This window comes from Pogona vitticeps, chromosome 15 (assembly GCF_051106095.1).
Source record: "Pogona vitticeps strain Pit_001003342236 chromosome 15, PviZW2.1, whole genome shotgun sequence".
NCBI lineage: Eukaryota > Metazoa > Chordata > Lepidosauria > Squamata > Agamidae > Pogona > Pogona vitticeps.
The window spans coordinates 6609498-6627340 of NC_135797.1; the positions used below are offsets into that span (position 1 = coordinate 6609498).

The following is a 17843-nucleotide window of genomic DNA, read 5'->3' on the forward strand; positions in this document are numbered from 1 at the left end:
AGCCTGCGGCAGGTCACGTTAAAGGAGTGTTCTTATTTATAATAACCCACTGACCTGGAAAGAGGCTCAGGCCAAGAACTGGCTGGTCCTACAACAGGACTGGTGGGGAGTCTTGATTCCTAGGCTGAGATGGACCGGGGATCCATTGCAAATTCATGGGCAGAGAGGCAGGGCCGTAGGTATGACCAACACCGTTTTTCCCTACGGGTCGCACCTGTTGTGTCCCTGTGAACATTCAGCAAACGTTCGTGAGTTATAATCAGGGCTTAGAAGTCACAAGCCAGCCTGTGAGGTGTTCATTTTGGGATATGAGGTTACTAACAAACAACCTTTTGCCAAACAATATAAAGTTCTGGGAGGCAGAAAGAATCCATTTCAGGAATATACACACCTGCTTGCTTGGCGCATACCTGAGTTAAAAACTGTGTTACATTGCCGGTGAAAAGCGTTCCAGGGGTATGACTAAGTCACATAGTTTTGGGACACAGTATTGCAAAGAACTGGGGCGCTTATCCATTTATTCAATTAATACCCCACCTTTCTGCTTTCACGTGGCAGTCAAGGGGGTCAATGGTGAGTTCTGTTAAAAGCTACCACCAATTATTTAGGCAGCAGATTGTCTGCAAGTTCACACATACACACATAACCATCCACCGATATAACATCATATCCAGACGCATTGCCTCATCTTGTCTAGAAGGGCAAGCGCCTCTTTTAAATCTGTCATCTAAACAGAACGGGTGTGACCAGAACTTGGGTCAGTAACCTAGTATACACCTCTAAAAATGGGAAGTCCTTCATTTTAAATCAAATTCACCACAAGTTTCCCTTCCAAACAGCTGACAAGAAAAGTAGCCTCCAGAAGGATGGCAACAAAGAAGACAGAGCTCAGAAGAGGCCATGAACACGATGGGCGTCTCTTTTACCCAATGTTCCCATAAATTCCGCAGACTATCAGCACACACCTCCAGACAGACCATTTTTGAGGAAATGCTGATGAAATAATAAGCATAGGGATTACAAGCTCCGAAATCCAGGAAGGAAGGAAGGAGAAAGAGGTCAACGCTTACTGTTCCTTCTCATTATGAGCGGGGGGGGGGGGGGGAAATAGAATTACAGTGGTGCCCCGCTTAACGATTGCCTAGTTAAACGACAAAACCGCTTTACGATGACTGTTTTGCGATTGCTGTTTTAATAGGCAAATTTCGCTTCCCAATGATCGGTTCCCTGCTTCGGGAACCGAGTTTTCGCTAGACGATGCTTTTAAAACAGCTGATCGGCGGCTTCAAAATGGCCGCCCGCTGTGTAAAATGGCTCCCCGCTGTGTTTTTGGACGAAAATGGCAGCACCTATGGAGGATCTTCACTGGACAGTGAATTTTCAGCCCACTGGAACACATTGAACGGGTTTTCAATGCGTTTCAATGGGATTTTTTATTTCGCTTAACGAAGATTTCACTCTACAGAGATTTCGCTGGAACGGATTATCCTCGTTAAGCAAGGCACCACTGTATACACATTCTAAGTCTGCCTACCTGACCTTAATGCCTGCCAACTGTTACCAAGCTAGTTCTGTCCTAAGCTCTTGGTTGAACTGTCCAGGAATGATGGAATGTGTGGTTCAGAACATCTGGAGAGTACGCACTCAGGAAAAGGCTACTGCAATCTTATGTTCCAACAAGTTTGCTCAGAGGTTGTATAATCCAAAGTTCTCTGCAAAAAATTCAAAGACACAGTTGTCTTTTTAAAGTGCAGGCTACACCTGACAGACAGGTCAAGAGGGACTGGAAAAAGCTTGGGCTATTGAGTCAGTGTGCACTTTATAAAAGTGAATTGTGGGGGAAAAAAGAGACCGGGTTGCTTTCAACCTCCCAAGACTGGGAGAAACAACACACAACTACACAGTAAAGCTAGACACATTTTACACAACCTTCTATAGACTGGTGTTTATTTTCAGCATACAAATGAAACTTTTTTTAAAAAAAAGTCTGTTTGTTCCCTTTGATTCCAGTGAAAGTTCTTTTGTAAAAAAAGGTGGTTATCTTAAAATTTATGCTTGAAACATGAAAGAAGAAAAAAAAAAACCAACCACGTAAAAATGCAAACACAAATAGGGTAGACGAGGAAAAATAAAACAACACACTAGACACATAGAAGTATACAATGCAGAATTATTACAACTTAAAATATAAAGTACTAAGCATGCCCAATCCGGGGACGAGGGAGAAAGAGAAACATTTTTTGGAGATCAGGGAGCCGAATAACAGGCAGCCCACGTGTTCAATAAAGCTAAATATCATCCTCAAAGGATATTTATCAAGAGGTGGGCCCAGTGAGTATAACCATTTTCCAAAAGTTGCAGACCTGGAACTTTCTGTAAGGTTAGCCCTACGTTTCAAACAGAAGTACGAACTCAACCCACAACAGTTTTGATTTTTAAAGCATTTTAAAATAATAATAATAATGCAGAAACCTCTTCGTTTAAGAAAAATCCAGTGATGCCTTAGAAGAAGTAACTCGGTGATGTGTGTTCCAGGAAGAGTTTGTGCGTTTTCCCATCTTGTCTTGGGTTTTTAAAAAAAACAAAATACGGATTAAGTGATGATCCTTGAGATGTTAGAGGAGGGAGAAGAAAAGGCAAATGGGCCTTTGACTCTCAAGGGTTATTTTTGTAGGAGGGGGAGCAGGGGGGGGGAGACACACACACCAAGAATAAGAAATGCTGAATCCACCCCCAAAAAGGACAAAACTCCTTTTATCTCAGCTTTGTTTTGCTCTAACCAGGAGCAAACAAAACACTGGGCACATGATGAACAGCCATGATGGACAATCATCACCACCCCTGAACTGCAAAGCTGGAAGGGACCCCTCTGGATCGTAGAGTCCAGTTCCTCTCCAGAAAGCCCAGTGGGGGAATCGAACTCCCAACCTCTGGCTCGGCAGCCAGAGAGACCCCCACCCACTGAGATACCCAGACCAGGCACTGACTAAAGGACTTCCCAGAAGGATGGAGGGGAGATCCTAGGGTGCTTTCCCAACCCAAGCAGCGACGGCTCAGGCACTGTCCTACAACAGGGTAAATACCTTTTTTGATACACAGCCTGCCCGGATCCGGAGGAAACAGCCATCTGTATTCGCCCAGATAAAAAAACTTGGGCAAAAAGTGACCCCCCAAAGAAAAAAGGGGCCACTTCCCTGAGATGGAAACAATGTCCTGAAATGGCAGCTGGTGGTAAAAAGCTCTGTCTGGAGGAGAAACAGAATAAGGGGCAGGAATTCCTCCTGCAGCTAACGGGGCTGAGCAGGAGCTGCAACAGCCATTATGACCTGGCCAGGGCACGGGGGAACAGCAGGACAAATCAAAACATCTCCAAGCCGTTCCGCCAAGGAAAGGAAAGCCATCGGCTGGTGCCAAACCGAAATGAATGATCCTAAATAGCTTCCATGTCGAAGGGTAGAATATGGGTCTACCAGGGCAGCTTGTAAGAAGACATGGCCAAGGGAGATCCCATCAGCAGCATTCAGGCGATCCATGGGGATGCACGCAGAAAGGACTTTTCTGGGGGTTTAATTGCAAAGGCTGATTCCAGATCTGGTGTGTGGTTGGGCCTCCGACGGAGCTCACATCTCACTGAGGCGGAAAGGCATGTGATGTTCCATGTTGTTAAATCCCTTATAAGGATGGGAAGAAGATGGGATGAGTAAATAGCAGAAAAGTCAACCCTTGGTCTCAGCGAAGCTTTGGTGCAGCATAAACACGAGGCTTCAGAAAACATCACCACCACCCACGCCACCTCTTGACTGGGGTTCAGAAGCGCCACCCATCGCCTACGACCTTCGAAATCAAGACCAAAAGGGAGTGCAGGACACACTACCTGAACAAAACTTCCCTTCGGCTCTGCTCCTTCAGCCGGGCCTTTCTGCCCCCCCCCAGGTTTTCCTAAATGGCTTCCATACTCCTAACGGATGGAAGCAGTTTTTTTTCCAGGCTGTGTGCCGCTGATCCGACTCAGCTTGCAGGCTTGCTTATAGCTTGATTTGGTCAAAGAGACAGCCTTGGAGATCCACCAAGAGCTAACTGCGTGGACGCTCCGGCTACATCAATACTTTCTGCCATGAACGGACACGGAAGGGAGAAAGGTTTGGGCGCAGAATGGCCATCGGTACGTAGCTGGTTCTAAAGCCTATTAGGAAGCGCTCCGCTTGCAACACATGCTGGAGATACCCAACCAAAGGTACGAGGGCCAGAAGAGGTCTGTTCAAGGTAACTCGTTTAGAGATCAACGTCCAATGCGCTATACAATGAGCATCTGTGGCCAAAGAGCCAATGATTTTTGCAACGTTCATAGAAAAAGGGAGAGGGAGAGGATCACACCACTGCAAAAGAAAAGTCACATATCTGGATCAGTTAGTCCAATGAGAGTCTGAAAGAATTTACAAAAAGCCAACTTTTTATGCACCTTTAAACTTGCAGAGCGAGATTCCTCTGTTAAGTGAGAGCTACTTCATTTCTCCAGAAATGTAAAAAAAAATTTTTTAAAAAGGCCAGTTGCTTGGATCCACATTTTAAGTTCAAAGTCACAGGTAAGCCAGGTCTAGTGTTAATGCCCAAGAGTCAGGCGTGACTTCAGTTTCCAAAGCCTCCCAACCTGGAGGAAGATCTTTCACCCTGGGGATTCAGGATGGAGAAGCAGAGTCCTCTGGTTCTGGCTTGGGAGCCCAGCAAGGAACGGAAGGGCAGGGACAGAGGAAGTGGGGGGGGGGGGCAGATCAGGCAGTAAAGGACGAAGAGAAAGGCAAGGCTTGAACGGAGAGCATGAGGTCCTTCCGGAGAGCAATGGAGAACCTTAATGGCAGCAGCCGCCACAGTGACTCCCCAGGTGAGCGTGTTGACTCTCACCAAATTTTGTTCTCCGGCTGAGGATTTCGTAGGAACAGTCGTCCCCGCAGCAGCCAGACATGCTAGGCGAAGTGTCGTCAATTTCAAACCTGCAAGAGCGAGATGGAGGTTGGGAGACATGCAACACAAGAGTGGCGTCAGCCGGTATTTAATAGATAGGGAGAAATTCACAACCACAGAGCTTAGGGGCCTTGCCCAGTTGAACCATGTGGCCCTTCATGCGGCCGCCGCTCCTCCTTATACAGTGGGGTCTCTACTTAAGAACTTAATCCGTATTGGAAGGTGGTTCTCAAGTTGAAAAGTTCTTATGTTGAATCTGCATTTCCCATAGGAATGCATTGAAAACCATTTAATCCGTATCTGCTCTTTTCCATCCATAGAAACTACGTACAGGAACAGAGCCAAAACGCCTCCGTGAACAAGCCATCCAAAAGCATGCATCCACTTTTTTACTAAATTAGCATTTTTAAAACTGCTTATTTAATGTATTCCTATCCTTCTTGGCCTGTGAGGGTCCCGGAAAGTGATGTACGAAACAAAACATAAACAAAACCATCTCCCTTTTAAAAAGCAAAGACCATTTTTGAAAAAAATCAATTTCTAAAGATGACCCCCTTCTGACTTTCTGTGCAAAAAGGTCGCCCAACATCCACTCTTTAGCACAACTCGGCAGGAATAAGCACAGAAAAACCTTCCTAAGGCCTGGCGGTGAGAGCCAAGAGGAGGTAGCAGTTAAGTCCGAGACCATGTTTTCAGAGATCTAAGTTGAAGTCCTTCTGTTCTCTTCTAAGAAACGACCGTGATATACAGAGCAAAGAGAAACATGAGGGGGCTGAAGCTTATCTGAGAAAGCCATCCCTCGGGTTTCTGGACGCTCTCCTCAATGCCAGTGCCACAAGACAGCTGTAACTATTAGGACATGCAGAAAGACAACTCCATGATGGATCTCTTCTATGCCTGGACCTCAGCTCCAGTTCAGATTAAAGATACCAAAGCCATTCGTATCTCCCTTTAACTGACAAGGACATATATAGTAGAACCAGGGCATCCCTGGGAAATCAGCGCCAAGCCGCACAGAAGTACAGTGGCGCCTCGCTTCACGACTACCCTGCATTACGACGAATCCGCTTTATGACAATCTTTTTGTGATCGCAATTGCGATCGCAAAACGATGGTCTGAATGGGGGAATTTTGCTTTGTGGTGATCGGTTCCCTGCTTCGGGAACCGATTCATTGCAAAACGATGATTTTTCAACAGCTGATCGGCGGTTTCAAAATGGCCGCCGGGTGCTTAAAATGGCTCCCCGCTGTGTTTAGGGACGGATTCCTCGCTATACAGGCAGTGAAAATGGCCCCCATATGGAGGATCTTCGCTGGACGGTGAGTTTTAAGCCCATTGAAAGGTTTTCAATGCATTTCAATGGGCTTTTTATTTTCGCTTTACGATGTTTTCGCTTAACGTCGATTTTCCTGCAACAGATTATCGCCGTTAAGCGAGGCACCACTGTATCAAACATTCTACAATCCATGGTCTCTGGCGCCCTCTAATGCCCAGTTCTTGTAAATACATTTTGGAAAGACATATAAATATGTATGTTTGAGTTTTTTAAATTTAGTATTTTCAGGCAGCAGGTAAGGAATCAGTGGATACTGATCCGGTGGATCGGGGTGGTGGTGTCCTAACATACTAAAGACATTCCTCTGTGACTTTGCTGGTTTATGAACTCAAGGCTCCTCATCCCTTCCACTTTCCTTGTCCTAAATCAGCTGCCTGTTGCTCAGATAAAAGGCACTTCAGGCTGAACCTGACCGTACTGCAGAAATATGAGAGCCTGATTCGGTGTGGGCATGCAAGGATGGCGTAGCAACCTTTCTGTTTCTCTCTCTGGCACACACACATACACACCCCATGTAGCTTCATGGACAGTCAAGTCAATAAACGGGCAAAAACCATCCCTTGGACAACGAGAGGGAAGAACCTTCCCACTTCCTAACCGTGTCCTTTCTGCTTCTTCCTTTGTGAGGAGGAAAAGAATTAAGCCAAACTCTTACTGTAAAGCTTCTCTGAAGAACTGATAGGCGCCGTGGTTGTGTTTAAATACCGTTAACATGACTTTCTTCATCTGTGTGCTGACGAAAGTTTGGGAGAAAGGTCAACGTTAGCTTGATACAAGAAAGCATTCCTCAACACTTCTCTAGAAGATCAATCACTTTGATTAGTTCCTAGTTCCAGATATAAAAAGGGGGATTATTTTACACACACACAACCCAAGACCTTGAGGGAACTCAATCTGGATCAGGTTAAATATTTAGTGGGCTTTGGCATTTAAAAAAGAATTATGTAGCCCAAGGAAATTAACATCGAGAAAAGCAGAGGGCTGCATTTGAAGCTGAACAGAAATGATAATGCACCATATTGTTTGTGGGCATGGGCTTATTCTCTTTGAGAAGCATAACATTCTATTTTATAGTTCATGCACCTGTTTTTCAATGTTGTGAGTGGGGTGCTAGGACTGGAAGCGCTGGGTTGCACAGGTTCGTAAACGTGCAGTTACTATTTCAACAAAAAAGAAGGGAATCTTTCTATGAACGCTTCTGCCACTGAGGTCCCCACTGGCTTTTAAATGTGGGAGCACATTTCAGCATGTGATCCAGCTGGGCAGAACTAGGACTGCAACCTCCAAAACAGGATTTGAAAGAGAAAGAGCGCTGCGCTTACCTGTTTGCCACGAGCTGCAATATCTGTAGGAGAAACTTCCCCAGACCCTTCCTTCTCGTTTTGCTTTCCAGCTGCACTTCGTAGCTAGTAAGATACAAAGGTAGGGGGACTGTAAAACCAATATACGTCTCATTCAAGCACACTCAGGAGCGGAAATCCTCCCATAACGCTGGCTGTTTCTGCCTCCGACGACATGTCAAATTTGCAAGTTTCTTTACAGAAATGATCCCTTGAACTTCAGCCAATCTCTCTGCAATTTTACGTGAAGAGCTTTCAAACACAAAGAATTATATATATTATGATTCAATTCTTATATATATATATCACCTTAGCGTGCGGACGACGACCTTTTCAAAATCCTCACGAGTTACACACAGTAATCCAGACCTTCGTTCCTGCTACCCTGACTCCAAACCCGAGGACATTCAGACGTCCCAATTTCTCCGCACACCCCTCTCGCCCCGAAAGGTCTACATGGGAAGACGTACCAATAGAGTACCTCGTCCCCACATTCCACGTCGAATCGGAAGTGTGAGAAAGCGACAGGAAGGGCGCCGTCTTCCAAAGCGACGAGGTACCACGCGCGGTCATCCATCATCTCGTCCCGTTTCTCGCGGTCTTTCCAACCCCATTCACTCTGCTCATACCTTGAAAGTGGGGGGCGGTGGGGGGGGAAAGCACAACAATGAGAAGGGGGAGAAATGGCAGCTTGGCAACCCCCTCCTCCAAGAAGAAAGAGATCAGCCGCACAGGGAGAAAGTGCTCCCCCCATAAGGAGTGGCCTGTATTGTCATTTAGACAAGGCAGGGAAGAGCAGGATCCCTTTAACCCTTCTTCCACCTCATCATCCTCTTAGGAATCACTGAATTCAACCCCTGTCAAGGAGGCACAGCGGGGAGTCGAACTCCTCAACTATGAGCCGCTTCTTTGGAGCGCTCGGGGGCAAACTCTAAGGTGAACACAAGGACAGAGCTGTCAAGACAGACAGGGAAGTCTTGGGTGCTTTAAAAGGAGAAAAGCGGGGTAAAAATATTTTAAATAAATAAACAATAAAAATTAAATAAATAAGTATTCTGTAATACAACTGACACCTAGGGGTCAGAGGGCAGAAGGGCAGAGGGCAGTGCAGACGCTGCCTGTGACGGAGAACTCCAAAACACAGAAGAACTGGCTTGATATACTGTATTTTTCCGTGTATAAGACGCCCTCCACTTTTCTAATCCAAAATTAAGAAATCTAAGTGGGACTTAGCAAGTGTAGGGGGAAAGGGATCAAAGTGCTGCAGGATCGCTTTGATCCCTGCTTTCCCCTCCACTTGTTTTTGTTCTCTCCTCAGCTTACTTCCGTGTATAAGACGACCCTCAATTTTTAGTCTAAAGTTTTTAGACAAAAGTATAGTCTTATACATGGAAAAATACGGCAAACCCACACGGCTGTGCTATCTAGCTCAAGACTCTTTGAACTTCAAAACAGCAGCCCTTGCAGCCCTGATTCCTTTCTAGCTGGAGATGCTAAGGACTGGACCTGGGAGCTCCCGATGGGCTCTACCACCACAGAGAGGAAGGAGGGCCCACCGGACACTCCCTCCATGTCCACAAGGGCTAAGCACACCTCCCACTGCCTCCCGCTACCCCAGAGTGCCAACGGGGCCTTACAAGGTCTGCATGTTTGTTTTGGTTAATTCAAAAGCCCAGTCGAGGATGGCCGGGTCCAGATTCGAGACGCGTTTACATTCAATGGAGACATTTAACCTGCAGTAAGACAAGGAAGGAAGGAAAAGAGAGGGTCAGGAGTGAGTGATGGAAAAGTTTGCTTTGTGATATAGCGAGCAAAGGGACATGCAAAACAGCTTGTATGGAAGAGAGGCGGCATGCACTTTACATCTAGCCTTGGGTGCGTGGGTACATGGGTATTCATTCATTCATTCATTTTTTCTTTCGAGGGACGCCAGGCAGATTTCAGGTAGGTATGAACTTTGAAGCTTCCAATTTACTCATCTTAAGATAACAGAGTATGAAGACTTGGACCAGGAAGAAGACCTGGGTTCAAATCTTACTGGCCAAAGGGGGGAAAAACACCCCCAAAACCACAGACCTTTACTCACCCGTTTCTGTCATACTTCTTGAACACTGGAAAGGCTTCTAACGGATCATCCAACTAGGGAAGGAAAAACAGTCATTAGCAGAAGGAAGAGACTCATGCCTGCATGGCAACCAGCCAATTTTGGAGGCTTGGGTTATTTCACTTTGAAAAAAAATTGCTTTGAAACAAGCTGTCTCTCTTTCAGGCCAATATGAACACCATGAAATGAGGAGAGAAAGCAAACTGCCTCTTATTTACGTAATCCAAGTTAATCGTTCAACTTACCCGACATTACTCTGTACACCTTTTCATAAAAGGTGTTATTTTTGAATTCTGAGTGCCTGAAAAGGCCCAAATCAATTCCTTAACTTACGGCCATTCACCTTTGAAAGGCAACTACTGGCATTACGTCAGTGGGCATAACTAATAGGATTCTAACCACTGCTTTAAACTTTCCATTCTCCTAACAGTTTACAGCCTTAACTACGGGACAGCTGGTTGAACCAGTTCTTCTCTCCTATGATTTTGTACCAAGAGGAAAGCACACACATTATTATTCTCTCGGCTTCAAAGCATTATCCCAAAACATAGTAGCTTTCCCCCAAAATAGTACCAATACACCTTAAGGTCCATCCTCTGCCAGGTGACTAAAAGTAATACCTCTTGGGCTACAAAGCATTTCTAGAATATAATAACCATTATTTCTCAAATGCCTTCTTTAAATTAAAGACATAGGGCATCTTAACAGTTAAGATAGAATAACAAGTACTCCAAAATAAAACTCACATTCATTAGGTAATAATTATCAGTATGCATAGCCAAGTTAATTCTGACTTTAATAACTTAGGCAAAGCTTTAATTTGCTGCCAAGGCACACTTTGAAAGGCATTCCATAGCTGATGTGCTAATGAAGAAGCCCCTCTTCTTCTGCATCTTCATACAGTGAACACATTTCAACAGTGGGACACATAAGCCTCCCAAGCAAATCTTAATGACTGGTTCCAAAGCGTTTATATTCTGTTCTGTGCCGTCAAGTCAGAACCAACTTGTAGTGACCCCAACAGAGCTTTCAAGATCAGTGAGATAGTTGAGGAGTGGTTTTAATAATTCAGCACTCTCTGTACGCTTCCATAGCTGAGTGGAGATTTGAACCCAGGTCTCCTAGTTCGTCATTCTGTTCTTGACATCACACTGGACATCCTCAAAGCATTTAGTGATTTGGAAACCACAATCTACACTTTGAACAGACCCGATGTGTATAGTAGGACTGCTGTATCGGCTGGGGACCGGATCCAGTCCCCCACCCTGTAGATGCCGAAAAGGGCAGGAATAGAAACACTATACAGTATATATATAGCACAGTCTCCGGTTCCCTCTAGTGGCCAGTTCTGGTAATACACCTTGGAAATGTGCATTTCTGTGTTTTATTTAATATTTTCAGGCAGTGGATAAATAAAACTATACGCACTGATCCCGTGGATACGGTGGTGCTACTGTATTGACAGCCAGTGCAGGATTGTCAAAGACGTTTTTACATCCAGTCTATTTGACATGCTTTGTTCTACTTGCAGCCTCTAGAGATCTTCAAGGACAAGCCTAGGCAGTCCGAACTGTAGTAGTCTAAACAGGAAGTTATGAGTGCACGAACTGTGATGTTCTGATTGTACTTATGCAGGAACAGGTCATGGCTAGCAGACCAACTAAAGCTGGTACTCTCTAAGCCATGAAATCGAAGAGTCTGCAGTGATAAGAGATGGGCTCAAGCACCTTTGGGAGAAAAGGCTGCCCACCCAAATTACGGACAGGGCAACTGGCGAGCTACAGAATTTCTGCCTTGTTAGGATTTAGCTTTAGTCGACTGCCTTTCAACGTCTATCACCTGCACAGCCTTCCTTTAACTCCAGGGACAAGGAAAATACAAGGATCCTCCGTGTACCGTCACATGTTCTGCTGTTCTCAGACAGTCTTCTCCACATGGCTGGGGGGGGGGCAGATATGTAATCGTTCACACATGGCTAAATTCAGTTGCTAACAGCTCTGCTCAGCACGGTCAAAGGTGAACATCTGGAAGCCCAGGGAATATTGAGTAGCTCGCCATTTTGGAATTTGTTTTAATTGAGATTTTAAAGCAACACCATGCTTCCAAGTAGCCCCAGTAGCCAAATGAAATGGCCCTATGTAAGAAGAGCACAGGACTTCTGGCTACTCTAATACAGTTGTGCCCCGCTGGACGATTACCCCATTTAACGATGAATGCACTTAACGTTGACGTTTTTGCAATTGCTTTTGCGATCGCAAAACGATGGTTTAAATGGGTTTTTCACTGTGCGATGATCAGTTCCCTGCTTCAGGAACCAATTTTCGCTTTACGACGATCAGCAAACAGCTGATCGTCGGGTTTCGAAATGGCTGCCGGCTGAAGAAAATGCCCCCCCGCTGTTTTAGGACTGATTTTTCACACTACAGGCACCGAAAATGGCCGCCCCTATAGAGGATCTCCGCTGGACGAGCAGGTATTCGGCCCATTGGAAGGAATTGAATGGTTTTCAATGTGTTTCAATGAGTTATTTTGTTTGACGACGTTTTCGCTCTACAGCGATTTCGCTGGAACGAATTAATGTCGTCAAGCGAGGCACCACTGTAGTTTCAAGAAACAGGGAACTTCACAGGCTTGCTGTGCAAGTTTTGTTCGTGGAAATCTCCTCTTTTACACCATCATGACCGGGGGTGGGGTGGGGTGGGGAGAAGGAGCCCTGGCCTCTTTTCCACTAGGCAACCAGGGCCACTATCCGTTATACCTTCAAAACAACCCTGCAAGGTAGGTTGGATCAAGGCTGCTAAGTGAGCTTTGTTGCTGAGCAGGGATTCAAATCTGGGTCTCCTTGGTACTGACCTAACACCTTAATGACGATATCACACCGGCTCACCAACAAGTGAGGCTAAAAGAGGGAAGGGGGCTCACTTTATTGGCCGCTTCGACCTTGGCACAGACAGCGTCCATGGCCGCCCGCTCCTCCAGCCGCTTCTGCTTCTTCTCCTTGCCTTTACTTGACTTCCTCTGAAATAAGAAGCAGTTGAGCTGTAAATAAGACTCTTTTTTTAAAACTCCCCAAACATCATTTATCAAGTAGCTGGGCTTCACCTTGCCATCGCATCATTAAACATCAGAGACTACCCACCTCGGCAACTGTTCTTCGGCAAGATCTGCGCGCTCCAAACCAGCAGACGGCAGGAGCAGAGGAAGTTTAGCGGTTAATTTAAAAACGCCCTTGGAACGGTTTACAAAAATAAAACCAAAAACACATCGATAAAAGTCTCAAAGCTTGCAAGCAAATTAGCCCAAACGGGGTCAAGACCTTAAGCTGCGCAAAGGTTTAGAAAGAAGCCATGAAGTTGGAACAGTGAAAACAAAAACAGAAAAGACACATCAAGGACTGAACGCCTGCCCAAGCAAGAAGGACTGAGCCTTGTGTCGGTGAGAGCGCCGGGCAGATCGCTCTTGGGAGATCATGCCACAGATGTGTTTGTTGCTGTTGTTCTTATGTGCTGTCAAGTTGCCTCTAGCTCCTGCTGACCCTATGAATGAGCAATCCCCAAACTGTCCTGTCCTCAAGCACCCTCCTCAGCTCTTGTTAACTCAAGCCTGGGGCTTCCTTTATTGAGTCAGACCATCTCATAGTTGGCCTTCCTCTTTTCCTGCTGGCGTCAACTTTTCCCACCATTATTGTCTTTTTCAGAGAATCCTGCCTTCTCAGACACTCAGTTTGAAATTTTTGTCTTCTTTCTGGCAGTCGCAAAGCTCTCCTCCAGCACCACATTTCAAATTAATGGTTTTCTTGTCAGCTTTCCTTACTGTCCAGATTTCACATCCATAAGGTAAGGGTAAAGGTTCCTCTTGACAATTTAGTCCAGTCGTGTCCGACTCTAGGGCATAGTGCTCGTCCCTGACTCCAGACCGTAGAGCCAGCGTTTGTCTAAAGACAGTTTCCATGGTCACGTGGCCAACGTGACTAGACACGGAACACCCTGACCTTCCCACCGAGGTGGTACCTATTCATCTACTCGCATTTTTACATGCTTTCGAACAGCTAGGTTGGCAGGAGCTGGGACAAGCGACGGGACCTCACTCTGTCGCGTGGATTCGATCTTACGGTTGCTGGTCTTCCAACCTTGCAGCACAGAGGCGGTTCAACCCGCAGCGCCACCACATCCCTATTTCACATCCATACATGCCAACTATTAAGAAGATCTCTAGCTGTTTGGAAGAGGGATTGCAAAATGGCCTTTATGATTAGGCAGGACCATATGGAGCAGGCAGCAAAAGTATTGTTTATTTATTAAAAATATTTATATCCTGCCTCCCTCCTCGGCAGGATCCAGAATGTCCCCTATTACTTGCTTCTGATAAGCAGGAACGGAGTAACTCATTAGAGCTCTCCATTTGCTGCCCTTCAAGAGGAGGAGACAACTTTGAAGAGACAGTTTCTTGTCTGTTGTTGTTGTTTAGTCATTAAGTTGTGTCCGACTTCTCATGACCCCATGGACCAGAGAGCACACCAGGCCCTCCTGTCTTCCACTGCCTCCCGGAGTTGGGTCAAAGTCATGCTGGTTTCTTGTCTAGCTGTTGTAAAATTTAATACTCAGAAACCAGAAGGTATATACCACAATAAGGACTCCACAGCAGGATGCAATTTGCTTAGCGCCTAAATCATGCTGTCATACAGTATTTAACTCCACTAGATAAAATAGGCAGGCAAGCCAGCCCTTGATCTGCAGTAATGATTGAAATGCTCTCTTCCTCCCTGCTTTTATCAACGACTAGAATTTTGTGGGGTTAATCTCCTATTTAAACCAATTAACGTTTGCATATTTTTAAAAAGCTGTCAATGAAGAGATGCATGATTTATGCTGTGCTTGCTAACGAATCAACATCTTGCAAAGTTGGCTCCAGCACCTCCAAAGAACAACGGGCGATGCCTAGAACGTCCAAGTTCGTGGCTAACTCCACTTGATAATTGCTCTTATACAATTTTTTATGTCGTGTCTTGAGAGCCATAGGGAACAACGCCAGAGTAGAACAGAGCCTAGGCGTCTTGCTTAAGAAAACACTTTCTTATACTGCACCGGCTTTTCCTACCTGTACTTCTGCAAGCCAACACAAATCTGGCTTGGAAATACGGCTCTTAAAAGAAAAAGAAGAAAAAAAAAGATGGACTGGCTTCTGAAACACTGTGAAGTTTTGCCAGGCGGGTGAGTCAGTGAATTCTGATGGTTTGAAGCCAAAAAACCATGTGCTTAACCTCCACACAACCCTTCCACCCCCATTAAAAGTTCAAATGAGGACATCGCCCTTATGCTGTGGCTGGAAAGCCAATTCAGAGTCAGTGAGAAAGTGGGGCAGGAAAACTGCCAGTCCACAAACCGAAGGGAGCAAAACGCTGTGCTTGCATCTCTCTGGCAGAAAGAGGACCAGCGTCTCTTCTGGGCCGGTGGGGGAGGAGAAAACTGGAGAACAACACGGAGGGTGCATTTCTTACTGGCTTCGGCTGACATGCATACACAATAAAAATAATAATAATAAATCCTTGCAGGTGCTGACAGGTTCAGACAGAAGGGAAGCTATTTCAATGTGGAGAGAGAAAAATAAGTTTTGGACGGTCATTAACCCTCTTTTATTTCCTTACAGCCTTGCACTGTAAGTGTGCAATAAAATACCTGCCCGCTTGCTCATTCACACAGATGGATGCAATTTCAAAACAAATAAAGAAAAGACAGAATTAGTTCCCTTCGTTTTTTTTTACTTAAGCTTTCCTGCCGGGTTGTATGAAAGCAGTTCTGATCCACGACAAGAACACGAGGAAGCAGCAAAGGCTAAAACTGACCCACGGCATAGATCAGCATAAGGCGCCCGTCTCTTTAAGAGCCAAGCAGGGGGGGAAAGAATGTTAGCATTTTATTAAATTCTGAAATACAATTTACGAAGTACAATTCCATCACTGCATTTATCATTTTTCACTTCATTTCGTAAGTTCTTATCTGTACCATTTCTATTCTTTGCTCTTGTGTAATAAACAAGCACTCTTTTGCTTTAACCTTTCAAAGTAATGTTGATGATGATGCAAAGGAGCAAACAGTCACTGTAACAGGTTGAGCTGCCTGTTGCACCTTTCAATAACACAGATAATATGACACCTTCAGATATTATACAAATCTGATTTGTCCCCACCTGACTCTGCCAGGGACGTGAACACTCATCTCAGCCCCCAACTGGACCCTGTCCTGATTCACTATCAAGGCTCCTGCTTCATCATATATACTGAAGTGAAAACTCCTGTACACGGATGCTGACCCGACGTTTCCGTTGCAGTACATTAGTCTTAGCACCCCAATGCTGGTCTCCTCTTCCAGGCTGCCCTCTTTTTTTTTCATGCTCCTTCGGTTACACCTCTTAGCAGCCGGCCCCCCACAGAGAGACCCCCCAATTTCCTCCTCTTTGCATAATGCACCCCCCAGTTTCTCCTTGCAAATTTTCTGCAAATGGAAAGTTTGCAGGGAGAAACCGAGGGGTACCTTCTGCAAATACCTCCCTCTCTCTGAGAGGGAGGTATTTGCATGGGGTCCCATGAACCCCATCCCTCCCCAAACCCTCCCAGGTTGTTGCCTTCCTCCCCCCCCCCCGCCATCCCCAGACCCCACCTTCTCTCAGCCCCTCTCCCTTTCTGCACACACTCTTCCAAGTTCTCCTCAGCTGAACTTCCCTCCTTGTAAACTTTCCACACAACCCACAATAAACAGGCCCCCCTTCTTCCTAATCAGCCCCCCCCAAAAAAACACATTTAACTCCAGGGCACATTAAATCCCCCTAAAAAACATATATATGGGGGTTCCTCCACCACGACCCCCCTCCCTGACCCCCTAAACCCTAATTATAGTTCAATGTCCCCACCCACCCCCTTTCTCCCCCTCCAGCACTAAACTTTCCTCCCCCCTCAGGCCCCCTCCTCTATTTTCAGCCCCCTCCTCATTTCCTAACTTGACCCCCCCCACGAGAAACCCAGGCCTTACTCACCCCCATGGTGGTGGCGATTACGAGCCCCCCCAGTTTCCTCCAGGGAGGGGAAGATATGGAGATGAATATTATTGGGGGGGGGGTTTAGAAAGAGCAGGAGAAAAAAAAATTACAATACGCCTCTACTGCGCCTGCGCAAGCTCCCCGCGCCAAACGCCGGGGGGAAGAAAGGCCACCAGCGCGGACATCACCTGACGCACAAGCGTGGAGGTGGGAAACCCCCTGAAAAGGAAGCGCAGGGAGGAGGGGGGGAAGAGGCGTGCCCACGCATGCGCTGCGTGGCGAGTGGACCACGAAGAGGGCGGAAGGAGAGACAGGCGAGGCTTCCGCGGCGCGTGCGCCGGGGAGGAAAGAAGGAAAGGGCGGGAAAGGGAGGGAGATCGTTTTAATAATTATTTTTTTAAGAAAAGGGACCGTGGTTGTCGGGGCGCATGCGCGGTAGCGCCTTCTAACTGTCAGCGCTCTTCTCCCCCCCTCACCTTGACCTGACATTTTTAAACAAAAAGACGAATTAATTCGTGTTTGTGTTAAAAATTATTATGTCTCTGTTTCTCCCTCATTATGGTGTGTCTTCTTTTTTAAAAAAAATAAGACTTTTTGAAAAGGCACGTATGCTAAAAAAACAGTTTCCCCCCCTTTCTCCTTAAAAAGAACTATATTTTTAAATATATGAAATTTTGTTGCCTTTCCACAAGAAAGGCAACAAAATTTCATATATTTAAAAATATAGTTCTTTTTAAGGAGAAAGGGGGGGATTATTGTAAATAAATACAGTAAATAAATAAATAAACAGCCTGCTTTTCTGTGGTTTGTGAGGAATGTTTTTTTTTTACAGCGCAGAAACAACTGCATAAAATAAAGCTAATAAAAATTAAGTCGCACCTAGTGTCCGGTGCCTGACAACCCTCGCATTTGTCTTTATGCTTCTTGTCTCCCATAAAACACCTCTTGCAATTCTTCTCACCATCCCCTTTCAAATTACTTCCACCATTACTCTCTTTAAAGGGATAGCTGAAATACAGTATTAAACTTAATTTTTACAGATATCCTGAAAAGGCATACAAATGTCATTTC

General features: G+C 45.6%; 1 protein-coding gene across 2 annotated transcripts; it reads right to left on the reverse strand.

The window, feature by feature from the left end:
- Positions 1–1930: 1930 nt before the first annotated feature.
- NAA40 (N-alpha-acetyltransferase 40, NatD catalytic subunit) lies at positions 1931–17092 on the reverse strand. 2 transcript variants are annotated; one of them, XM_020804772.3, is made up of 8 exons: positions 16770–17092; positions 12663–12758; positions 9723–9775; positions 9274–9369; positions 8107–8265; positions 7619–7702; positions 6952–7029; positions 1931–4988 (listed from the first exon to the last, which is right to left on the reverse strand). In XM_020804772.3, exons 1-8 carry the CDS (start codon positions 16773–16775, stop codon positions 4847–4849), a joined length of 714 nt encoding a protein of 237 aa, XP_020660431.2. In that variant the 5' UTR covers positions 16776–17092; the 3' UTR covers positions 1931–4846. The 2 variants fall into 2 exon arrangements, with proteins under 2 accessions (XP_020660431.2, XP_020660432.2); XM_020804773.3 differs by lacking the exon at positions 16770–17092 and adding an exon at positions 12880–16288.
- Between the last annotated feature and the right edge of the window lie 751 nt (positions 17093–17843).